The sequence below is a fragment of the Colias eurytheme genome, chromosome 11 (assembly GCF_061535395.1).
Source record: "Colias eurytheme isolate Ceu_HAF_F1 chromosome 11, ilColEury1 Martin Lab GWU primary, whole genome shotgun sequence".
In the NCBI taxonomy this organism is placed as follows: domain Eukaryota; kingdom Metazoa; phylum Arthropoda; class Insecta; order Lepidoptera; family Pieridae; genus Colias; species Colias eurytheme.
Window position 1 is genome coordinate 478,925 of NC_142990.1, and position 27,270 is coordinate 506,194.

General features: G+C 35.0%; 1 protein-coding gene and 1 long non-coding RNA gene across 9 annotated transcripts; both read left to right on the top strand.

The window, feature by feature from the left end:
* Positions 1-13,191: 13,191 nt before the first annotated feature.
* LOC149904310 (uncharacterized) lies at positions 13,192-19,801 on the top strand. Of its 2 annotated transcripts, none has more exons than XM_090106873.1 (9): positions 13,192-15,712; positions 15,869-15,996; positions 16,192-16,269; positions 16,923-17,628; positions 17,719-18,060; positions 18,136-18,577; positions 18,736-19,112; positions 19,249-19,456; positions 19,584-19,801. In XM_090106873.1, exons 2-9 carry the CDS (start codon positions 15,887-15,889, stop codon positions 19,754-19,756), a joined length of 2,436 nt encoding a protein of 811 aa, XP_089962999.1. In that variant the 5' UTR covers positions 13,192-15,712; positions 15,869-15,886; the 3' UTR covers positions 19,757-19,801. The 2 variants fall into 2 exon arrangements, with proteins under 2 accessions (XP_089962999.1, XP_089962998.1); XM_090106872.1 differs by lacking the exon at positions 13,192-15,712 and adding an exon at positions 15,716-15,773.
* A 136-nt stretch (positions 19,802-19,937) lies between these two features.
* Positions 19,938-22,089, top strand: LOC149904311 (uncharacterized). 7 transcript variants are annotated; one of them, XR_016457207.1, is made up of 6 exons: positions 19,938-20,058; positions 20,198-20,283; positions 20,361-20,419; positions 20,504-20,560; positions 20,663-20,719; positions 20,822-22,089. It is a non-coding gene; the product is annotated as an uncharacterized LOC149904311 (long non-coding RNA). The 7 variants fall into 7 exon arrangements; XR_016457208.1 differs by having other exon boundaries at positions 20,663-20,745; positions 20,822-21,689; XR_016457211.1 differs by having other exon boundaries at positions 20,504-20,586; positions 20,663-20,745; positions 20,822-21,682.
* Positions 22,090-27,270: the final 5,181 nt, after the last annotated feature.

Here is a 27,270-nt window from a genome sequence, read left to right on the forward strand (position 1 = left end):
CTTTGGCAAGATTATAAGATACCAAAATCGTTGAATTACTCCATGACGTTACGGTATTGTTATGATGCGACCTTGAAATTTTACTCTCAATGCGCCTAAAGAAGTTTCACTTCAAAAATATATTAAAATTTCCCAACCTTCTGTTACTAGGAAAAAAAAATTTCCTAAAAGTCAATAGATAATATATTATATAGCTTTTTCGTGATTTTTACCGAAACGGTAAGTTTTATCATATAACCACTTTTACCCAAATTGTAGATCATAAAATTGTCTATACAAAAGAATCAATACATTATTTTCCTAAGATGTAGCTTCCTACCATTTTCTAAGATATAACAATTTATAAACTCATCCCATCCTTATAATATGCACACGTTTCTTAAATCACTTCACACCTAAATGATTTTATGATAAAACTTATCGTTTCAGTATAAATCGCGAAATCACCTATTTTTTTTTTTTTTTTTTTTTATTTATAACCTGGAATATGTTTTTTAATTCACGTACCGGAATGACAGTTAATTTTGTATTTTATTTTTAGTAATCCTTTGAACAATTTTACTAATTTTCTGCTGGATATGAAATTTTGTAGTTGTAGATAGGTCCTAGAATTTAGTGAACTCTGTTCACACGGGACCATTTCTATACGAATAGATGACAAGTGTTTTGACTTTTGCCATTTGCCTAGGCCTTGAATAAATTATGTCAATAACGCACGCAATAATTTTGATCAATATGAAACGGCTACGAAAGAAAAAATCCAGATGCTAATTTTAAAAAGATAAATTTGAAAAAGAAAAAGGTAATTTGAAAAAGTAATTCTTAAAATATTTCTTAATTAAATTTAATTTCAGTCAACTTTGGAGCGCCATTACAGCAGCAGCGTTTCAAATGAATTATATAAAAAAAAATAAGGAAAAAAAGTTTCCTCAAAAGACCATATAATACAAGATTGGTCAGAAGTAACTTTTTTGTAAAATGTATAAAAAAATGGAGCAAAAATTTAACATAGAAATTTTCTCGTTTCTTATTACTTCTTTAAGTTTCAATTTAGGGCAAAAACATATATAATTGTGGGAAAAAAATTGTATACCTAGTTTGATTTCTTTATGTTTCAAAGGGCCCCCAATTCTTGTGTGCCCAAGGGCCCCGGCATAGTCTAAGACGGCCCTGGACACACCATGACAAATTAATATAGACGCTTATTAAAACCTTATCAAGACCGACAAACGAACAAAAAAGAACAAAAAAAGATAACTGAAGTATCTATTTTGTCACTCGGTACCAAAGGTTATATTTTGATATTTGAAGTTGCAAATGCATTTTTTTTAACTCTCTTGTACTTGCTCAAAAGATTATACCGACTTAACTATGTGGCAAGAATGTAAGAACACTAAGCCTCTGACTTCTAATTTATCTGAATAAATCTTAAAAGACATCGTGAATAGCGGTTTGACTACATGTTTCAGAATATCAAAGATTTTCTTTGCCTTACCCAGGCCGTAATGCATATTATCAAATTGGTGACAGAGGCTTCAAGTGCAGTTTGTTGAGAAAGTAAACAAAACGGTTTTATAATGGCAAGAGTATCAGTATCACGACTGCCAATGCCTAGTTTTGAAAAAAAAAAACCATCCTTATCTATACTAATATTATAATTTATATACTAATATTATAAAGCTGAAGAGTTTGTTTGTTTGAACGCGCTAATCTCAAAAACTACTGGTCCGATTTGAAAAGTTCTTTCGGTGTTAGATAGCCCATTTATCGAGGAAGGATAAAGGCTATATTTCATTAAGCTAAGATTAACAGGAGCTGAGCCACGCGGGTGAAACCGCGAAGCGCAGCTAGTACTAAATAATTAATTATTTCTGATATTTTCATTCCTCTATAATATAATTTTCATTAATGAAAAACGTTAAAACAACTTATCAGGCTATTATTTAATGTATCTCAAATAAGTTTGTTATATAATAGACTTGAAGGCCATAAAAAATACTGTGATTAAAAAATAAATCAAAGTTTGCTAAAAAATCATATTTTTCTAATTTTCAATTGGGTTGGGGCACCTCAAAACATCAAGACACGTAAACAATATTTTGTATGCTGAATTCACTCATTAAAAGGCACCTTTCTGTCGCTATGCCATTTGAAAAAAACAAAAAAAAATTCTTTCATACAATATCACTCCACCCTAATGTTTAATGTGATAGTATAGGTTCCACACGTATTCTACAGAATTTGAATATTAATGATTTAGAAATTTATAATTAAAAATAAAAATGTTCTATTCTTAAGAATCTGTACCCAAAGGGTAAAAAGGGGACCCTATTACTGACTGGCTGACTGTTTGTCCATCTGCCACCAGGCATGTATCTCATGAACCTTGATACCTACATTTGAAAATTTCAGAGATCATGATGTCGATGTCGCTTCAACAACAAAAATAATAAAAACCGTAGATTAGCAATCCTGGCAAGGTCCTATACGGAAACCTTAGTGTTGTGTGAGAACCGTCCGTAGAGAATCTGTATAAAAATATGGTTGTTTAACCTCGATTTTTTACAATTTGTTTTAATAACATCAATATAAATTACTCATCTCGGTTCGTTACCTATATTATTATATTATTATTCACAACTATGCGGATTCTTCAACTACGCTGGCGCGCGGAGAGCTAGTACAAAAATATATACCTATAATTAATTATTCACAAATCACATTCAAGTGTTTTCAAGTTTCATTAAAACCTTTGATGTAAGTAACAATTTAGGTAGGCAGGTCTATATTGATATCATCATCATCAAAAATTAACTAAGAAATTACCTAATTGGCTAATTTTTTTTAGGAAGTCGGTTAATAACTTCCCAAGGTCGAATTGGTTCAAAATTTGGAATTGTGTCTGTATCGTATTGAATTTGAATAGCCTTTGTAGATATCTAACTACTTATTGGCGTCTTTTTCTCCAATTTTATTTTAAAATTCATATAATAAAAGCTTATAATAAAAGCTTATGAAGTATGGTCCCATAAACGTGAGGATTAAAGACAGATAAATAGATACCTATCTACAAATCTTCAGTCATTTGAAAATGCATTAGAATTTCCTGTCCATATTTTGTTACTATCTGCTAAAAGCGATTCCACAGTCAGTCCGAAATGCTTATAAATTCCCTATTCAAGTTTTTTTTCTAATCCGGGAGGCCATCTTCCACCGAAGTTGCGTGGTGCGCGGGCAGCAAGCAGCCCGCGGCGCGTCCCAGGGCAGTAATCTTCAGTCATTTGAAAATGTATTACAATTCCCTATCCATTTGTTATTAAGTATCTGCTAACAGCGATTCCCCAGTCAGTTGAAACTGCTTATAAATTACTTATTCAAATATTTTCTACTTCGGGAGGCTGTTCACCTTTGAGGTTGCGCGGTGCGCGGGCAGCAAGCAGCCCGCGGTGCCGTATTTGCCGTTGCTATTCCTATTACCCTTCCTACTATGGAAATTTCCATACAAAATTTTCGAAAAAAAAAATTTCGCTTTTTACCAAAAATTATTATATGCCTGGAAGCGGACCAGGTTTTGAAGCATTTTTTACTTCGGCGACCCCGACCTAAGTGCCACCGGTTCAGAGAGCCGTTGAATTTCGTGATGTATGGAAAATGGAAACCGGGGGTCGGAGAGAAATTCTGAGTATGCAGTTTTGTAAATATGGCCGATTAAAGAACAGAAGTCAATTTTCAGACCGATCGTAAAGTAACCGGCGCCACCATCTTGCTTTGAAAAATTGGCCATTTTTGAAAAAAAAATTGCGTCCAATTTGAAATTTCTCGATTGCCCTGGTAGCACCCCATCTTCCTGATCATTTTTTAGTTCTACACCCCCCACCTATCTCAAGCCGTTTCGGAGAGCCGTCGAATTTCACGTTGTATGAAACTCGGAAACCAGCGGTGGAAACTTGATTATGAGTATGCCATCTTAATGTGTGGCTCGATTAAAGCCCCTGTGCCAAGTTTCAGCGCGATCGGCCCAGTATTGGCCGTTTTAGAAATTGTATGGCGGCGGCCATTTTTTCCGCCATTTTGAATTTTTTTCACTATCTGTGGTAATTGCTCGAGGTCTACTCCAAGTTTAGTTTGAGCACCCCAGATTTAGGTGCTACCGTTTGCGCTGGCCGTTGACCGTCTTCGCGGGCTGTGAGAAAGTTCAGGGTTTCATATTTTTCTGGATATTCTGGGAGCTGGGCGAGTATGAATGCGTCATTGGTGTGTTTCTCCATTGCACCACCTCGGCTATATGCACCTTTTTATGTTTGCGCCAAAAATGGAAAAATTCCAAAATCGAGCGTCCCACTACGGCTCCCTGGTAGCGTCCCAGGGTGGTGATCATTTTTAGTTCCCGGACCCCCCACCCAACTCGCACCGTTTCCGCGGGCCGTTGGATTTTACGTTGTATGGAAGTCGGAAACGGGGGCCCGGAGCCACTCGAACGGGGTACCGATCGATTCGCCGGCTCGAACAGAGCACGTGTGCCAAATTTGAGACGTAAGGATTCATAAACGCCGATTTTGGCAAAGTACGGCGGCCATCTTGTTTTCGCGAAAATCCCCATTTTTCCACCCCCCCTGGTAATCGCCACCAGTTCTGAGCATTTTTTGTTCCGACACCCCCCCTCCAGGTGTCACCGTTTTTGCGCACCTCCAGGGGTCCACTCGGTTTTCGAAGATGATTGAGATCGCTATATTTTTCCTCTGGTCGCTCGGCGCACCTCTACACGTTCACGTCATTATCCCCCCCACTTTCCCCGTAGTTTCCGAGAAAAGCGATGTCAGTGAGTGAGTCAGTGGTAGTGTAGCTTTATATATTATAAATAACTAGCTGGTGCGTTGTGCGCGGGCTGCAAGCAGCCCGCGAGCCCCTTTTGCCCCTGGGTTGAAGCAATAGGGCAGTCATTAGAAAATGTGTTAGAATTCCAAGTCCATTTGTAATTTTCTGCTAACTGCGATTCCACAGTCAATCGGAAGTGCTTATAAATTCCCCATTCAAATATTTTCTATTCTGAAATGCTGTCGACCTTCGAGGGCGCGTGGTGCGCGGGCTGTTAGCAGCCCGCGGTACATCCCAGGGACAAGAATCTTCACTCAATTGAAAATGCATTAAAATTACCAGCCAATTTGTTATTATCTGCTAACTGCGATTCCACAGTCAATCGGAAGTGCTTATAAATTCCCCATTATAATATTTTCTATTCCGGGAGACTGTCCACCTTCGAGGGTGCGTGGTGCGCGGGCTGCAAGCAGCCCGCGAAGCATCCCAGGGCAGAAATCTTCAGTCAGTTGAAAATGCATAAAAATTCCCCGTCAATTTGTTAATATCTGCTAACAGCGATTCCACAGTCAATCGGAAGTGCTTATAAATTTCCCATTCAAATATTTTCTATTCCGGGGGGCTGTCTACCTTCGAGGGTGCGTGGTGCGCGAGCTGCAAGCAGCTCGCGGCTCATCCCAGGGCAGAAATCTTCAGTCATTTGAAAATGCATTTGAATTTCCTGTCCATTTGTTACATCTGCTAACAGCGATTCTACAGTCAGTCGAAACTGTTTCATCATTTTGAGGTGTCTAATCGATAGCGGGCTTTGTGACTTTTCATAATAAACTGTTAAAGAGTTTACTTAACACGCTCGTCGCTTCGCTCCTCGCTACTTCTTTGAATATTTACGCCGGCCGATGACGTGACTGGCTCGCTTCGCTCGCTTGGCTAGTGTGGTAGTTCAAAAGTTAACCTAACTCGCTCGTCGCTTCGCTCCTCGCTACTTCTTTGAATATTTACGCCGGCCGATGACGTGACTGGCTCGCTTCGCTCGCTTGGCTAGTGCGGTAGTTCAAAAGTTAACCTAACTCGCTCGTCGCTTCGCTCCTCGCTACTTCTTTGAATATTTACGCCGGCCGCGGACGTGACTTGCTCGCTTCGCTCGCTTGGCTAGTGCAATAGTTTAAAAGTTAACCTAATTCGCTCGTCGCTTCGCTCCTCGCTACTTCTTTGAATATTTACGCCGGCCGATGACGTGACTGGCTCGCTTCGCTCGCTTGGCTAGTGCGGTAGTTCAAAGTTAACCTAACTCGCTCGTCGCTTCGCTCCTCGCTACTTCTTTGAATATTTACGCCGGCCGATGACGTGACTGGCTCGCTTCGCTCGCTTGGCTAGTGCGGTAGTTCAAAAGTTAACCTAACTCGCTCGTCGCTTCGCTCCTCGCTACTTCTTTGAATATTTACGCCGGCCGCGGACGTGACTTGCTCGCTTCGCTCGCTTGGCTAGTGCAATAGTTTAAAAGTTAACCTAATTCGCTCGTCGCTTCGCTCCTCGCTACTTCTTTGAATATTTACGCCGGCCGCTGACGTGACTGGCTCGCTTCGCTCGCTTGGCTAGTGCGGTAGTTCAAAAGTTAACCTAACTCGCTCGTCGCTTCGCTCCTCGCTACCTATTTGAATATTTACGCCAGCCTCTGCCGTGATTCGCTCGCTTCGCTCGCTTGGCTCGTGCGGTAGTTCAAAAGTTAATTAATATTTTCTACTCCGGGAGGCTGTCGACCTTCGAGGTTGCGCGGTGCGCGTGCAGCAAGCAGCCCGCGGCGCCGTCTTTTGCCGTTGCTATTCCTATTACCCTTCCTACTATGAAAATTTCCATACAAAATTTTCGAAAAAAAAAATTTCGCTTTTTATAAAAAAATCTTATGTGCCTGGAAGCGGACCAGGTATTGAAGCATTTTTTACTTCGGCGACCCCGACCTATCTGCCACCGGTTCAGAGAACCATTGAATTTCGTGATGTATGGAAAATGGAAACCAAGGGTCGGAGAAAAATTCTGAGTATGCAGTTTTGTAAATCTGGCCGATTAGAGCACAAAAATCAATTTTCAGACCGATCGTAAAGTAACCGGCGCCACCATCTTGCTTTGAAAAATTGGCCATTTTTGAAAAAAAAAATTGCGTCCAATTTGAAATTTCTCGATTGCCCTGGTAGCGCCCCATGTTTCTGATCATTTTTTAGTTCTACACCCCCCACCTATCTGGCGCCGTTTCGGAGAGCCGTCAAATTTCGCGTTGTATGAAACTCGGAAACCAGCGGTGAAAACTCGATTATGAGTATGCCAACTTAATTTGCGGCTCGATTAAAGCCCCTGTGCCAAGTTTCAGCGCGATCGGACCAGCGATGGCCATTTTAGTATTTGTATGGCGGCGGCCATTTTTTCCGCCATTTTGAATTTTTTTCACCATCTGTGGTAATTGCTCGAGGTCTACTACACATTTAGTTTGAGCACCCCAGATGTAGCTGCTACCGTTTGCGCGGGCCGTTGACCGTCTCCGCGGGCTGTGAGAAAGTTTAAGATTTCGTATTTTTCTGGATATCCTGGGAGCTGGGCGAGTACGAATGCATCATTGGTGTGTTTCTCCGTTGCGCCACCTCGTCTAAATTTACGTTTTTATGTTTGCGCCAAAAATGGAAAAATTCCAAAATCGAGCGTCCCACTATGGCTCCCTGGTAGCGTCCCAGGGTGGTGATCATTTTTAGTTCCGGGACCCTCCACCCAACTCGCACCGTTTCCGCGGGCCGTTGGATTTTACGTTGTATCGAAGTCGGAAACTGGGGCCCGGAGCCACTCGAACGGGGCACCGATCGATTCGCCGGCTCGAACAGAGCACGTGTGCCAAATTTGAGACGTAAGGATTCATAAACGGCGATTTTGGCAAAGTACGGCGGCCATCTTGTTTTCGCGAAAATCGCCATTTTTCCACCACCCCTGGTAATCGCCACCAGTTCCGAGCATTTTTTGTTCAGACACCCCCCCTCCAGGTATCACCGTTTTTGCGCACCTCCAGGGGTCCACTTGGTTTTCGAAGATGATCGAAATCGCTATATTTTTCCTCTGGTCGCTCGGCGCACCTCTACACGATCACGTCGTTATCCCCCCCACTTTCCACGTAGTTTCCGAGAAAACCGATGTCAGTCAGTGAGTGGTAGTGTAGCTTTATATATATATAATAAGATTATGTGAAAATAACCAGGAAGGTGAAAAAAACATATTTACGAAAACATAGTAACATATGGCTGTCGCTACAATAATTATACTTCAATTTTATCTTTTTATACCTAGTAGAACTGGCCGACGAATAAAAAAAATCGTATTAGAATACAATATATTACGGAACAAAAAAAGGATTGTAACTGAATTAGGTATGTTTGTTTCTGGGCGCACCGTTTTCGACGACGCGACGCGCGACGTAAGCGTATAGGTATAGGTACCTACTTTGCTAAAACAAACTAATAAAATTGTGTGTCTGTCTGAAAATTCGGAAAAGCATATTTTGCAAGTTTGTGATTACTTTGATAGTTTACCGATTTATAATAATTGTAATTGTAATTGTATAATACATATATCATTTGCAATGTGGTGAAATTTCATAAAAATCACGGGCCAATTTTTTGTTTTGAATCCCACCGAAAATATAATTGCGTTATTAGAATAATTAATTACTATACCTACCCACGATCAATTATTACAATATAGTCTCAAATGCATACTAGAGAAATATTGCAATTTGATTCAATTAAAATGCATAGCATACAAAAATAAATTCACAACACAAGAAATTCCGCGCGCAAATCATAGCGCGTGTCAATGAAATCAAGAATGTTTTATATCAAGCCGACGGGGACGAGCGACGACGCGACGCCGAACAAAAGTACCTACGACGGACGACCACGCTTCGAGTTGCCAAACACACAGCCAAACAATAATGAGTAATAAATTGTTTACAAAAAAAACAAGTTTTCCATTTTTCTGTATGAGTAGACAGAACTTCAAAACGCCACCTGCTACGGTTTATATTATGAACGATGGTTATAAAAATAAAAGTTATATTTGTTGGTGTAAACTATTTTATTGATCAATAATTTTGGAATTTAAAACTGTCAACATTGATAACAATAAAACGCAGTTTTATTTTATTACACTATTGTTTTTTTATCAAAACATGTATTTGAAGTACCATATAATATTATGCTGATCCAAGCATTTTCACTCAAAACTTATATCACTAATGATTTGTAAAAGTAAATTATTTCAATATACATTTCATAACCAACATGTAAGAATAATTATTATTATTCCTACCTACAACAACAAACCTAAAACACTATTTACTATGGGAAAATAACCAGGAAGGTGAAAAACATATTATTATTTACGATTTCGACGCACTCGACTTTTAGTAAAATATAGTAGGGAAACATAATATTATGGTTTTGATTTTTGCTACTAATATAAGAAAACTGCGTGTTCAAACTACCTACTTGTTTGTCTGTCTGAAAATTCGGAAGTACTTTGGTAGTTTACCGATTTATAATAATATTGTATATATCGTTGTTTAAAAAATATTCAAACACAATAAAATATGATATACTGATTTATCACTGGTTTCAGTGATGAACTGATGAGTCAATTATAGCCACTATACTTTCGTCATACGTGTGTATGATTGATGTGATTTGCAACGTGGTGATATTTCAGAAAAATCACGGGTCAAATTGTCCCACCGAAAATATAACTGCGTTATAAGAATAACTATACCTACGATAAATTATACATAATACAATATAGTCTCAAATGCATACTAGTGAAATATTTTATTTGAATCAATAAAATAAAAAAAAAATAAAAAATAATAATAATACAAAAATAAATTCACAACACAAGAAAATCCGCGCGCAAATCATAGCGCGTGACAATGAAATCAAGAACTTTCGAGCCGACGCGGACGACGAAGGAGCCTAACAAAAGTACCTACAATCATAGGCGGCTCGTGACAAAATTGTATGGCCGTGTTCACTTGAAATAAAACAACGAAAATAGGTACCTACAATAGCGTTAGCAGTACAAAAAAAATGAGCACCACATTATAAATGTCTATTTATACACTAAAAATTATAGAGTATTTCAAAACGAATTCAATTATTATTTAGCAATAATTAGAAAATCCCCGAATTTGCATTCGTGATCGTATTCATAGTGTTTGTCTACACTAATATTATAAAGAGGAAAACTTTGTTTGTTTGTTTGATTGTAATGAATAGGCTCATAAACTACTGGACATTTTACCAATGTTTGCAAGTTTGTGATTACTTTGATAGTTTACCGATTTATAATAATTGTATACTTATATCATTGTTTAAAAATATTCAAACACAATATGATATAGGTACTGATTTATCACTGGTTTCAGTGATGAACTGATGAGTCAATGTTAGCCACAATACTAATCACTTTCGTCATACATGTGTATGAACTATGATTGATGTGATTTGCAATGTGGTGAAATTTCATAAAAATCACGGGCCAATTTTTTGTTTTGAATCCCACCGAAAATCCATATATTACTAATTGCGTTATTAGAATAATTAATTACTATACCCACGATCAATTATTACAATTTACAATATAGTCTCAAATGCATACTAGAGAAACATTGCAATTTGAATCAATTAAAATGCATAGCATACAAAAATAAATTCACAACACAAGAAATTCCGCGCGCAAATCATAGCGCGTGTCAATGAAATCAAGAATGTAATTTTATATCAAGCCGACGAGCGACGACGCCGAACTAAAGTACCTACAGTACCATTTACCTTCAGTGTACAATACAGTTTACAGACCTACGACGGACGAACAATAATGAGTAATAAATAAAAAAAAACATAGTTTCTAAGGTCATTAGTTTTATTTTATTTTATTGTTATTTTCTTTGAACGATTGGAAATGAAATTACTCAATTTTTACACAGAACTTTGATTTATTAGAATTATGCTCATTATGCATAAAATAACGAACGCGAATGCACGACATCTAGCGCGTCAATGTCTAAACATCGCCTTTCGTTTAGACATTGACGCGCTAGATCTGTAATAAGTATATAGTCTATGCGCTAGATGTCGTGCTTTATGTCGTGTTTCGCTTGGCAAAAGTCACGCACACTACTGTAGAAGTGTCAAATTTTTCCGGTATTTTACTGTTGTTTTTCTAAGTAAATATTGTAAATTATTGATTAAAAAGGTCGAACGCGCACACATTTCATTATAGAGAAGTGATAAAATGATTAGTTTTAAAGAAATAGTGTCTGTGTTAAGTGTTTAGAGGTAATCAAAAATGTATGGAGGGACGGTCGGAACATCAACCTTATGGTAAATAAATAAATAAATAAATAAATAAATAAATATTTACTTAGAAAAACAACAGTAAAATACCGGAAAAAATTGACATTTCTACAGTAGTGTGCGTGACTTTTGCCAAGCGAAACACGACATCTAGCGCATAGACTATATACTTATTACAGATCTAGCGCGTCAATGTCTAAACGAAAGGCGATGTTTAGACATTGACGCGCTAGATGTCGTGCATTCGCGTTCGTTATCTTATACATAATGAGCATAATTCTAATAAATCAAAGTTCTGTGTAAAAATTGAGTAATTTCATTTCCAATCGTTCAAAGAAAATAACAATAAAATAAAATAAAACTAATGACCTTAGAAACTATGTTTTTTTTTGTAAACAATTTATTACTCATTATTGTTCGTGATTAGTATTGTGGCTAACATTGACTCATCAGTTCATCACTGAAACCAGTGATAAATCAGTACCTATATCATATTGTGTTTGAATATTTTTAAACAATGATATAAGTATACAATTATTATAAATCGGTAAACTATCAAAGTAATCACAAACTTGCAAACATTGGTAAAATGTCCAGTAGTTTATGAGCCTATTCATTACAATCAAACAAACAAACAAAGTTTTCCTCTTTATAATATTAGTGTAGACAAACACTATGAATACGATCACGAATGCAAATTCGGGGATTTTCTAATTATTGCTAAATAATAATTGAATTCGTTTTGAAATACTCTATAATTTTTAGTGTATAAATAGACATTTATAATGTGGTGCTCATTTTTTTTGTACTGCTAACGCTATTGTAGGTACCTATTTTCGTTGTTTTATTTCAAGTGAACACGGCCATACAATTTTGTCACGAGCCGCCTATGATTGTAGGTACTTTTGTTAGGCTCCTTCGTCGTCCGCGTCGGCTCGAAAGTTCTTGATTTCATTGTCACGCGCTATGATTTGCGCGCGGATTTTCTTGTGTTGTGAATTTATTTTTGTATTATTATTATTTTTTATTTTTTTTTTATTTTATTGATTCAAATAAAATATTTCACTAGTATGCATTTGAGACTATATTGTATTATGTATAATTTATCGTAGGTATAGTTATTCTTATAACGCAGTTATATTTTCGGTGGGACAATTTGACCCGTGATTTTTCTGAAATATCACCACGTTGCAAATCACATCAATCATACACACGTATGACGAAAGTATAGTGGCTAACATTGACTCATCAGTTCATCACTGAAACCAGTGATAAATCAGTATATCATATTTTATTGTGTTTGAATATTTTTTAAACAACGATATATACAATATTATTATAAATCGGTAAACTACCAAAGTACTTCCGAATTTTCAGACAGACAAACAAGTAGTTTGAACACGCAGTTTTCTTATACTAGTAGCAAAAATCAAAACCATAATATTATGTTTACCTACTATATTTTACTAAAAGTCGAGTGCGTCGAAATCGTAAATAATAGGTAATATAATGTTTTTCACCTTCCTGGTTATTTTCCCATAGTAAATAGTGTTTTAGGTTTGTTGTTGTAGGTAGGAATAATAATAATTATTCTTACTTGTTGGTTATGAAATGTATATTGAAATAATTTACTTTTACAAATCATTAGTGATATTAGTTTTGAGTGAAAATGCTTGGATCAGCATAATATTATATGGTACTTCAAATACATGTTTTGATAAAAAAACAATAGTGTAATAAAATAAAACTGCGTTTTATTGTTATCAATGTTGACAGTTTTAAATTCCAAAATTATTGATCAATAAAATAGTTTACACCAACAAATATAACTTTTATTTTTATAACCATCGTTCATAATATAAACCGTAGCAGGTGGCGTTTTGAAGTTCTGTCTACTCATACAGAAAAATGGAAAACTTGTTTTTTTTGTAAACAATTTATTACTCATTATTGTTTGGCTGTGTGTTTGGCAACTCGAAGCGTGGTCGTCCGTCGTAGGTACTTTTGTTCGGCGTCGCGTCGTCGCTCGTCCCCGTCGGCTTGATATAAAACATTCTTGATTTCATTGACACGCGCTATGATTTGCGCGCGGAATTTCTTGTGTTGTGAATTTATTTTTGTATGCTATGCATTTTAATTGAATCAAATTGCAATATTTCTCTAGTATGCATTTGAGACTATATTGTAATAATTGATCGTGGGTAGGTATAGTAATTAATTATTCTAATAACGCAATTATATTTTCGGTGGGATTCAAAACAAAAAATTGGCCCGTGATTTTTATGAAATTTCACCACATTGCAAATGATATATGTATTATACAATTACAATTACAATTATTATAAATCGGTAAACTATCAAAGTAATCACAAACTTGCAAAATATGCTTTTCCGAATTTTCAGACAGACACACAATTTTATTAGTTTGTTTTAGCAAAGTAGGTACCTATACCTATACGCTTACGTCGCGCGTCGCGTCGTCGAAAACGGTGCGCCCAGAAACAAACATACCTAATTCAGTTACAATCCTTTTTTTGTTCCGTAATATATTGTATTCTAATACGATTTTTTTTATTCGTCGGCCAGTTCTACTAGGTATAAAAAGATAAAATTGAAGTATAATTATTGTAGCGACAGCCATATGTTACTATGTTTTCGTAAATATGTTTTTTTCACCTTCCTGGTTATTTTCACATAATCTTATATATATATATAAATGAATCGCAAAATGTGTTGGTAAGCGCATAACTCGAGAACGGCTGAACCGATTTCGATAATTCTTTTTTTATTATATTCCTTGAAGTACGAGGATGGTTCTTATGTAGAGAAAACGTAAACATGTACCACGGGCGAAGCCGGGGCGGACCGCTAGTCTTATATATAAAAATGAATCGCAAAATGTGTTGGTAAGCGCATAACTCGAGAACGGCTGAACCGATTTAGATAATTCTTTTTTTATTATATTCCTTGAAGTACGAGGATGGTTCTTACTTCTTATGGAGAGAAAACGTAAACATGTACCACGGGCGAAGCCGGGGCGGACCGCTAGTAAATAATAAAATAATAAATAGTGTATTAGATTTGTTATTGTATCTTGTATACCTACGAATAATTATTCTTACGTCTTGTTGGGAAATGTTCAAATACCTACCTATTGAAATAATTTACTGTTACAAATCATTAGTGTTATTAGTTTTGAGTGAATAGGCATGGATCAGAAATTCAGAATATAATATGCTACTAACTACTCAAATACATACAGGTTTTGATAAAAAAAAAACAATAGTGTAATGTAATAAAATAAAACTGCGTTTTATTGTAATCAATTTAGACATTATTTATTTTCCAAAATTAATGATGAATAAAATAGTTTACGCCAACAAATATGTATATTGTATTACTTTTATTTTTATAACAATCGTTCATAATAAACCGTACTCAAGTAGCGTTTTGATTCTCACGCAACGTTGCCGCATCGCATGACAGTATGGTTAGGGAGCCAGGTGCAAATTTGGTTAACTATTTCCTCTCAAGAGATAATTCGTCAGACGCATGAGAGTATAGTATTATAAAGCCTCGTGAACGTCAGCTGGCGCTCGGTTGGGGGGGTGAGCGGTTGTAGCCTCCCGTATCAGCTGATGCATTTTACTAATTACCGCTTGAGAGGAACTTGGTCATAAAATCTGCTGCTGGCTCCCGGACCATAGCAATTGCGCGCGCGACGTTGCCACACAAACACCACTGAGTTATAGAGGTCAGTGACCGTCAGTGACAAACACTATGGATACCTACGCTCGCGAATGCAAATTCGGTGATTTACTAATTATTGATAATCATTGAATTCGTTTTGAAATAGCCTGTACTTTGTAATTTTTAGTGTTATAGACATTTATAAAATGTGGTGCTCATTTTTTTGTAATAAATCATCCCGCTAACGCTATTGTATTTTCGTTGTTTTATTTCAAGTGAACACCTATACAATTTTGTCACGAGCCACCTCTGGCCTCTGGGTGAAATAAACAAGTCAAATGATTTTTGTTCTAATTGTATTTTGGTAGTAGTTTGTTTAGAATTTACATTACCATTGTTTTTTACCTACTATATTTAAACTACGAAAGTAGTCACAAACTTGCAAATATTGGCAAAATATGCTTTTCCGAATTTTCAGACAGACACACAATATTATTAGATTGTTTTATCAAAGTAGGTAGGTATACCTTACTTGCTCAGTGGTATACCTATAACTCTACTCGTACTCCGTTCACGTCGCGCGTCGTCGAAAACTTATGGTGCGTTCAGAAACAAACATAATTCAGTTACTTACAATCCTTTTTTTTTGTTCCGTAATTAAAATAAATCGCTAATCTAATAAGATTTTTTTTTATTCGTCGGCCATTTATACCAGGTATATAAAGATAACATTGAAATATAAAGATAAGTAAATTTTACTGTAATATTTTATTTTTCTAGATCTTATTTCAGAACGCAACTCAATCATAAAGGATTCTGACTAGGTAAGTACCCTAGGTATCTTTCTTCAATTCACTTGCGAATTGCGATCTTTCAATACATATGGTTGTGACTTACGATATTATTATATTTTATTCAAATACTGAGTGTCTAAAAGTAAGCATTCTTTCGTTTTTCATTTGTTTTTCATTTGTTTTCAGATTTAGATTACGCCTAAAATGTCTGTTCGAACAAGCAAGGCGTCGTACAGGCAACACGGATATTCGGGGGCGCGCAAATCTTTGAAACGAGTTCGAAGTTCAATGAAGAGATATTATGGTGAAGGGAGGTAAGTGAACCTGCATAATACAACTAATTCTGTTTCTGGCTAAGAAGCCAGAAACAGAATTAGTTACGAAGACGTAAACACGGCCAAGTTTGGATGTAGGGATTTCGCGCTATTTCACGATGACACGAGGTATCTATTTATTTACCTACCTACATTTTCGGCATGCAAAAGATTCATTCATATATTGTATTACAGCCGTGTGAAAGTTTGGCGTACTGAAGAAACGAAGAAGAAGCCAGTGAATGAAGAAATCGTCATAGATAACTCTATAATGTATGTATCAATTATGCATGGTTTATTGTTGCTCATAAAAGGAACACTACATGTAGGTATAATCCCCGCAAATTGCTAATGCGCCTGGCCGCCATTTTGATGACGGGTCGGAGTGTAGCCTTGGGGGCGCTAGGGATCTGGACAGACGAAATTTTGAAATTTTTTTTTTTAGTCAGTATAACATCTATTTTTATGGTTTTATCGGCAAGAATAGGCTAAAATAAACCCTTTTTATTCTTTGTATTTTTTCTCTAAGGTTGATAGTTTTCGAGATAATCGAGTTATAATATACTCATTTACAATGGGATCTGGACTTAGTCGAAATTTAGAATTTTTTTTTTAGTCTATATAATACCTATTTTTTATGGTTTTATCGGCAAGAATAGCCTAAAATAAACCCTTTTTATTCTTTGTATTTTTTCTCTAAGGTTGATAGTTTTCGAGATAATCGAGTTGTAATATTATACTCATTTACAAAGGGATCTTCTTATAGTTATGTAGGGTCAGTAAGTTGTCATGTGTGCTGCTTTTAGTCTAAAACCATAAGATGGCGTAAAAAACCCACGAAATATTGATAAAGGAGAAAATAGATCTAGGATATACGTATTATACTTTTATTATGGTTAGATCACAATTTGTTTCTTTTCTTTCAGTACCCAGAATACACAACTAAGAACATATGCTCGTGTAAAACCGAAAATCCGCCTAGAGGCCACCTACAGTGTTCCTAGTACTAGCACAATGACAGCTGAACCTGTGGTTGAACCTGTAGAGATTCATTGGCCGCAACCTGATCCGGAAATTGATTCATTTCAATTGATTGTGGAACCTTGTCAAAATAAATGTTTATCTGGAATATCTGGGTATCGCATTGTGGACTTGAAGCATGTAATACAGTGGGCATTTCTTATGGAAAGACATCGAAATATGTGTGAATCTTCACAAATTGAATTTGTTAGTGAAAGGCTTGATGGATTTAGAAGTGAATTGATTTTCAAGTGCAGTATGTGTGATAAAGTGTGGAGGCATTTTACGGAGAGCAGTGATAAAATAAATACTGCATTTGTGTGGGCAACTGTCACATCTGGTAGCTTCTACACTCAAGCAGCTCATATCACAAGTCTTATGGATATTCCAACAATGTCAGCTAACAAATTTCGTCGTATTGAAAAAAAATTAGGCAGTGTGTGGTTTGAACATTTGACAGAGGAAATTAAAATAGCTGGTGAACAAGAGAGATCAATTGCAATACAAAAAGGTCATGTGTCTTCAGACGGTGTTCCATTTGTTACTGTATATGTAGATGGAGGATGGTTGAAAAGGTCATATGGGCATAACTTTAATTCATCATCTGGTATGGTAAGTTAATATTTTACTAAAACAAATTTAGTTCTTTATGACATTTTTGTTATGTACATTATTTTTACGAGTGTTGCTTTTCATTTCCAGGCCTGCATTATTGGTAAAGAAACTAAAAAATGTCTATTTCTTGGTGTTAGAAACAAATATTGTTATACATGTCAATATTATGAGAGGAGAAACCTGGATATGAAAGCACATAACTGCTGCAAAAATTTTACTGGACCATCTACAGCAATGGAATCAGATATTATTGTGGAAGGTTTTCAAAAGAGTGAAGAAATACATCAACTTCGCTATTTGAGTTTTATTGGTGACGGAGACTCCTCGGTGTTTGCAAAATTGAAAGAGAAAGTGTCATATGGGAACATAATAAAAAAAATTGAATGCAAGAATCATGTTATCAAAAACTATACCAGTGCACTCTACAAGGTAAATTAATAAATCAAATTTGTAAAGTCAAATTCAAGATCAGTGAATTCTGTATTTATATTTTGTGCTTTTTAGATCTTGGCCAACACTAAACTCCCTCTTTCTGGGCGAAATATTCTGAAGCCGAAGGTGATGAAGCTTACACTAGTAGCACGGAAAATTATCATGTGTAGCAGTGAGCATACTGCTATGGCAGCAGATTTGAGAAATGTCCCACTTCATGTATTCGGAGTACATGAAAACTGCAAGGATTATTACTGCAATGTCAATAAAACATTAACAGATGGAAGTGAAAAGAGGGAAGAAAATCATGTAGAAAGTCTGAAAAATAATGCTCCAGAGGTGTGGGCTCTGATTTATGCAGCCAATGAAAAAATTGCTTTGAAGGCAGGTCGTTTGTCTAATGAGACAACAAATGTGGCAGAAAACTTTATGAGCGTAATAAACAAATTCAACTGTGGAAAACGAATAAGTTTAGGAAAAGGGGGTTCTTACCAGCGGCGTGTTCATGTGGCAGGTAAATATACAGTAATAACAGTCAGGAATTATTAGAACCAGCAAGAAATTCTTTGATTGTGGCTATGGAATATCATTATTCTCCAGCCCATTTATTCTAATTTATATGCAATATGCAACATGTCTTTTTTGAAATATAACATTTAAATATGTTTTCAGGCCTATCACTTGCTAAGGGACACAAATGGCATGAAACTGCATGGAAAAAGCAGACCACACAGAGTCCAGGGACACATTTTAAAAAGTACATAAAACGGAAGGAACAGAGCAGAATACGACAGCAATCTTCGACACGCAAACGATTATTTGCTCCAAGAGAGAAATCCCAACCAGATAAGCACTATGGACCCGAAGCTTGTGATCCTATTGATATTGATGAAGCACAATTGAAAATACAGTGTGAAGAACGGCTAACAGAATTCCAAAAGTCACCAGAAGACATTGCTTTGATTGAAATCTCCACTGTAGGACAGCATGATAATGATTTATATAATACTCATAGGAGTGACCGTTTGACTGCCAGTCAATTTGGAATGGTGAGTTGTGTGGTGTGATAATGATGTTAGCAGAAATGTATATAAACATATATTTCTGGTAAAATATCTAGAAAATTAACATTTCTAAAGTAAACCATAACATGCATTTAGTTTTTCTGGATATTTCTCTTCACAGGTTTGCAAACGCCGTACCACCACGCCATGCCACAATCATGTAAAGGATATTCTGTATAAAAAGAATATTTGCACGAAAGATATGTTATATGGGCAGCAATATGAGAATGTAGCAAAAAGCATGTTCATGCAACAATATAATAAAATTGTCAGACCTTCAGGTCTTTTTATTGATGAAGAATTTGGATTTTTAGCAGGTAGTCCAGATGGTAAGTTTTTCTTTATCAAACTTCAATCTTCGTGTTTAGCAAAGATAATAACTATGTAGTTATAATTGCGAGAAAAAAAAAAACAGTGTTTTCTCAGTGTTTTATATTTTATGATAATTTGCTACAGGTATAATTGAAAATGAGAGAGCTATTGTTGAGATCAAGTGCTTTCCATCATTAGCTAGGAGAGATCAAAGCCTAGAAGCAGCTGCACTAGAAAAGAAGAATTTTCCTCTAAAACTGGATAATAATGTTTTAGTCATGAATAAAAAGCATGATTATTACCATCAAGTAAATTAAAATTCTATTACATGACACATTAAAATTCTAAACAAGACACTAATAGGTATAATGTGAAATTTCTTACTATATTCAAATTTTATTTCAGATACAAGGACAAATGCGTGTCAGCAAAATGAATAAGTGCTACTTCATATGTTTTATTTCAGTCACTAAACCTTTGACTGTAATAGAAGTTTGACGAGATAATGAATTTATCAGTAATATGATGCCCAAATTATCTGAATTTTTTAAAAACTGTATTCTGCCTGAAATAATATTGAGACGTGTTCAAAAAAATGCGAAATGTATAGATTTGAATGGTATGTACACTCACAGTTTTATTTACTTCATAAAGCCCATCAATATGTTCCAACTGGTGGGACACAGGCCTCCTTTACGTGAAAAGATCTGAATAAAAAATATTATATTTAGATATAATAAATTATATTATTATTCCAGTGAAAAATGCTCCTGCAACATCAATTGAAAATTCAAGCAAAGAATAGAAGGCGATTTTTATTTTAGAGCAAATTTGGAGATTGATGGTACTACCATTTTGAAGTGAATGCCAAACAGTATTTGTCAAAAAGTAACAAATATATTTAGTATGTTTTCTTTGCAGCACCAGTGTAGCAGTGGTTTCAAGACAGGAAGTTTCAAGGCAGAGAGTGAAATCAACAAGTCAAATGATTTTTGTTCTAATTGTATTTTGGTTGTAGTATTTGTCAAAAAGTAACAAATATATTTAGTATGTTTTCTTTGCAGCACCAGTGTAGCAGTGGTTTCAAGACAGGAAGTTTCAAGGCAGAGAGTGCAGTGGAGGTACCGTCAAGTTTTGGAGATTGATGGTACAACCGTTTGAAATGAATGCCAAACAGTATTTGTCAAAAAGTAACAAATATATTTAGTATGTTTTTTTTGCAGCACCAGTGTAGCAGTGGTTTCAAGACAGGAAGTTTCAAGGCAGAGAGTGCAGTGGAGGTACCGTCAAGTTTTGGAGATTGATGGTACAACCGTTTGAAATGAATGCCAAACAGTATTTGTCAAAAAGTAACAAATATATTTAGTATGTTTTCTTTGCAGCACCAGTGTAGCAGTGGTTTCAAGACAGGAAGTTTCAAGGCAGAGAGTGAAATCACAAGTCAAACGATTTTTGTTATAATTGTATTTTGGTTGTAGTTTGTATAGAATCTACATAACCACTGTATATTTCTTTTTATTTTGTATTTACTGTAAAACCAGAAGGTGAAAAATACTTCATTAGGCATACATGCTTACTAGCTAAAAGCAAAATCATATGTTACTATGTTTTAGTAAAAGTTACTTATTTGTAATTTAATCCAGTATTTTTTATCTTGTTTTAAAGTAGTATGTTATATTGTATTTCTTAATTGTAATTTAATATTATCCATACAAAAAAAATAAATAAAAAGCAAAAAATGTCTCTGGACTATAATCCAGAGGTGGCGCGAACACCCTGTGATGACGGGTGCCTTTAAAAAAAAAAAAAAAATGTTACTGAAATAATTTACTTATCATTAGTGTTATTAGTTTTGAGTGAATAGGCATGGATCGGTATATTCTTCTTCAAATACATGTTTTGATAAAAAAAACAATAGTGTAATGTAATAAAATAAAACTGCTTTTTATTGTAATCAATTTTGACATTATTTATTTCCCAAAATTACAATAAAATAGTTTACTTACACCAACAAATATAACTTTTATTTTTATAACAATCCTACTTCCTACTAATGCGAAAGTTTGTGAGGATGTGTATGTGTGTGTTTCACGCAAATACTACTGAACCGATTACAATGAAATTGAGCACACATATAGAACGTAACTTGGACACATTGAATAGGTTTTATCCCGGAAATCCCACGGGAACGGGAACTATGCGGGTTTTTTTTAAAATGCGGGCGGAAAGCTAATCGTTCATAATATAAACCGTAGCAGGTGGCGTTTTTAAGTTTTGTCTACCCATACAGAAAAATGGAAAACTTGTTTTAGATTCACGCCATCTAGAGTTAAATCTTTATTTATCATTTTTGTATACGTCTGTGTTTCACGATTCACGCCATCTAGAGTTAAATCTTTATCATTTTTGTATACGTCTGTGTGTGTAAACGACCCTGTATGCAATGACAGATGTTAAAACGCATGGTTTTACCGAATTGGGTGGATTTTAAGGCAATGATATGACATATTTAAATAAAATATAATATTCAGTAATCGCCATGACTATTCCTACGACCTTAATCTTTTCCAATTACGCAAAAACTCAAATAAACTAGAAATGTAGAATTCAGCGCCATCTAGCGGGACATTGGCTGGGAACAGATCGTAGCAATCACCTTAATGCACTAAAATATTTACTATCTTTTGGAAACTAGGCTTTCACTTGGATCACTCGTGTAAAGGGAATTCATTTCCTTTATAATGTTTTTAATGGATTTGTTGGTTTTCGTTTTTTAATAATTTCTTTGGACTGTGAATGAATCTAATTTTTATGACGTAATTATATATTTTTATTTTTTTAAATGATTTAGACATCTCATTATGATAATGATTTTATTTATTTGTTTATTACACTTGAAATGACACACATTTGCGAAAGATAAAGTGCGTATTTTCCTTTAATCTAGAGAAGGTTACAAATAAAATTATAAAATACGTGGCACTCGGGGAATGCCGCGGTAAAGCTATTGCATGCTATGCCTTCAAGCCACACCTCCGTGGCCGTCGGAGTGGGGAGCGTGAGGTTTTTTCGATACGGAATTTCTGGATTCGGTACCCGCGCTCAAGGCCCGCGATAGAAGCTATGCAATAGCTTAAAATTCAAGTACAAGTTCATTTTGTTGAAATTTATAAAAATCTATGTATTTAGAAGTAACCAAATAACTATGCCATTTTATTTCCAAAAACACAGCGCTATAAGTAACATGAGCAAAAAAAGCCATCGACTAATGTGCATACCGTTATTAACGCCATACCGGGGCAGAGTATTTGCCGTATTTGTCCAGGGATTGGGGATAATTGAAACTCAAATAAGTGGGACCCACGGCCGTCTTTGTAGGCACGTTTCAATTGGAAAGTAATCCTCCGCTAAACATTTGTACGTCTCAATAGCGTCCCCGTACCGTGCGACTTGTCCCTGCCAAAAAACGTGGTGATATCTTTCTACTCGGATACATTGCTGGCTTAGTATCGGGATTGTGAAGCGTGGTTCATGTTGAAGCAGCAATGAATAGTAGTTCCAGCGATGTGACGGTGGAAATGTGATAATTGGCTGGCAGGATATTTTAGCGGTTATGAAAGAAAACAGCGGGGACGTTCCGCGTCATTATACTTCAATGTAAATATTTATTCTGTCAGTTAAATGTGAATAAAATTTTGTTTCGCTTAATTTTTAACGGAATTGGGAATGAGATTTGAGTTTTAAATACAGATAGTAAGACAGAGAGAAATAGATAAAGCACTGGTCATATCAGATGTATTTTTCATCAATCGACATGTATGCATTCAAAAATTCATAGTATTCTCATCATTATATCGATATGATTCATTAGTCTACTTAATTCTCGAATTAAAAATTTAACGTAAGTTCTTTGTATCATAATGAGTACCTACCTACCATTATTTTTAGGTGTTTAAGTATAGATTATTGAAAAGTAAACTTCACAATTTATTTTGACTTAAAAATAAATAAAGGTGTCTATAAAACAAACATTCCATGTAATATAAATTCTCATAAATTTTACTCAGAGAAAACTCTATAAATAAAAAACTAGACAAAAATAGTCTAAAAGATACGTCCCATGTTGGTGCGGACGTCAATTTGAGAAGCACTTATTTTATGTTGAGGCCATAATAGATATTGGGAGACCGGGCTTGGTCCAATTCTAGAAAAATCTTTATGTAAGAAAAATACGTGAGAAATTATCTATCGATTTTTTATGTAACGTATCAAATATGTGAAGTTAATTCACGTTATAAATAACATTAAATATAATAATAAAGGATGTTCTTTTTTGAAATTTTTGATAAGAATTTGTTTGTAATTTTTATAAGATCTTGTTCTTGTGTGTGTTGTAGCCACAAATTAATTCTCAACAGACAAAAGAATAGATTTAAATATTAAGGAGATTATATTGGAAATATTAAAAATAAGCTGTAAGTCTTTAACTTGAGCCTTAATCAATATTGATAAAAACAACGTAATAAGCGGTCAAATTTGAGGTGGGTTAGGGATGGATTTATATGTTCCTTTTTCTTAAAAACAACGGAAAGCCTCGTCTAATTATTACATAGTTTATACGTACTGTATTAATATATTATACGTACTGTATAGTTTCATTTAGCCTTTTTACTTTTTATAAGTTATAAAACTGGATTTTCTAAAACAAATCATAATATTGATATGGAAAAATAGCATCAATTTTAGGATCCTATAACGCTATTTATTTTCACTAAATTCTAATTTTAAAAAATCTGTTTAACTGTCTTTAGATTTGTGATAAAGTAAACATATAAAACACAACAAACATTGTCCTATTTAAAACTGTGTTGTTTCATTATACACCAAACAAGTGGATCTGAATTAAACACAACAATTCCAGCTTCGCATCCAAGAAACATGAATCATAAACTGCAAATACAACTGTTAAACAACACGGTAAAATTCCAACAAATACCGCATTAAACTAAGTATTTAAGCACGTAATTAGCCCATGTAGTCAGCTGGGGTGATCTACGACACTGCGGGCACATTCCCGGCACGTCCAGGGCTGGCGGTATAATAAAACATGGCTCGGTCGCTAATGTATGCGCGCTTGGTGTCCCGCAAGGCGTTACCCAAATTGTTGGACCGCGATTATTCCTAATGGCTTGTTTTGCTAGTGACGCGCTCGCGAGTTCTAAGTTAAACACGCTTTAGCTCACTCGGGTATGCAAAATGAAAGTGTTACTGTTAACGCAAAAACACTCAGACATTTTATTCATAAGTGACAATAAATATGGATATTTATTGCCAATTCTGATAGAGGTTGGGGCAACCCGTTTACAATAAAAAAGAAATTTTATGAAACACATTTGCCGAGCTATCGTTTATGACACGGAATAAAATTATTTGACAATATGGTAATGCTGCTTTCAATGAAACAACTTTTTTACCCTTACTTGGATTTGGAATCCGGATCTAATGCCATTATAATATTTTTTTATTACAAAAATATTTGCCCTAAAATGTGAAAAATATTTTCCTCAATATGATGATTTATTTTGATATGATGTGTATGTAAAGCAATTGTAGATATTGGTTTAACTTAGGTATATTATATAATAAAAATCATTTGTTGTAATACTTATATATTATTGCATAAATTTTTAATATCTGTATTAACAAAGTGACATAAATAAAAATAGTAAACATGGATCAGGCAATAAAAATAAATATTTCTCGAAAGCATCTTAACATAGAAAAGAAAATCAAGAACAGAATCATTGAAAATAGTGAGATTTGGTCGTTAACACCCGCTTTTTACCGCGGAAAAAGCCAACATAAAATTTAATTAAAGCGACACAGACCATTCACGCACGGCTATGAAGCCGTGAAAATATATAATACTATCGCGCCTCATTAAAATACAAACATTGGATGCCACGTTCAAATGGACGCAGAGTAGATAAATACAGAGCTATTCATGGAACAGCGCGAATGACGTTTGATATTGAAGGTTTCCAACGTGAAGAAGGTACTAGGTGCAGCTGAGCTGTTATTTTTCGATTAACTATAATATTTTAATGACTTCATTGCTATTTATTACATCAAACATACATTATGTAGGCGTGATACAGCTTACACGTGATTACACGGTAAAGGTTAATTGCAAATCTTAAATATCTAGAGAATAAGATAGTTTAGATTGAATTGAATTTGGTAAGCAAACATAATTATAAAAACTTTTCCTTTATTTGCAAATTATTGTTTGAAAGTTATAACAGATTATTATGAAACAGTCTACATGACAGTCAGTCTGTATAAAAATGAGATGTTTTATGCAACGAGCAGGCTCAGGGCTCTAAATTAAATTTCGTCATGCAAATGTCAAAAAGGTACGAGACGAGACAACTGGAGTTATTGACTTGACTCAACCGTCTGCTTTTACGATAGCTTACATTCATATAGATTTTTAAATGCCTGCAAAACCTGGTTTACTGGAGTATTAAAAAGTGTGTCAAGATATAGGCATATAAATTAGAAATCACCATTCTGTTTATGGTGAAAATTGGCAAATATACACTACGTCTGTTTGGATAGCAATTACCTCACAATCAAACTTTTATTTAAACACCTTCAATCTCTTTAAAATACATGTAAGACAAAAACCTTTTCATGACGTGGAACCACAGTATTTAAGTTTAAACACAAATAAGTAATAAAAATTGGTTGTCTGTAAAGTAGGTTTACTGACGATAGTTGAACGTGACAACGTCCGATTGTGCTTCTTTGTCGCTCGTTCCGCGCTCTCGCTTGCACTTCAAGCCTTGGAACGCCTCAGAGCGAGGTAACGCCGCATGAGTCGTGTTTTTTCGTGCGTGCAGCCGGCTCTATCGAATTATAAGACGTTGTCACGTTAAAAACGTTAATAAAAATTTATAATAAATAATTACCAAATAGCCCATTAATTTATATTTATATGCCTTACAATTTTACCATTTCCATATAGATAAGTCTATAAAATAGACAATAAAGACTAAATAGTTAACTTTAACAACAGACCGGGTCTGGCGTGGTGCCAACGAGGCTTCACTCTTAAACCTCTAATGTTCTATTACCGAACAAAGCCTTGACTTATGTCCACTGATTTTCTGCAAGATGTACATTATTTTATCATTTGTTGGTTGTGGAATATAAAACAGAAGTAACGAAAAATTGAATAATATGGACAAACTGAAAGAAACGAAAAAGAAACAAAACAAAAATAATATTAAGATCGTTAAATTTGATGGGATTATTTATTTATTCATTTTTACGTAACGTAACTTCAAAATCAGACCGGCCATTATAAAAATTAGCTAGAATTATATGGGGGTTTAAAAAAAAAGTAATTATTCTGGTTTGAGTATATCATTATAATATGATTGATAGCATTGAAAGAAAGCCCTTAATGGATTAATTTTAAATAGCATCCCAGGTGTTCCTATCCGTGACAATTAATAACTAAAACACTGTCTTAAATTGTTGAAAAGATTATATGGGCGGTAATTTATAGTGCTACTCCGTTACCGCCCACATTTTCCGACACAGCCTACGCAAAATAACATTAACCTACTATCGGATAGTATCTTTATCAAGTAATACATCGTATTAAACTCGCACAAAGGGCAACATTTCAAAACCTCCTAATTTACTAATATCCTAAAAGATTAAGCGACATTCAGAAACCAAATCCATTATTTACTCAGTAATATTAATGTCGTCCTTTCGTTTATTTAAAGGTCCTTTGACGTCTTTAGCATTCAGAGTA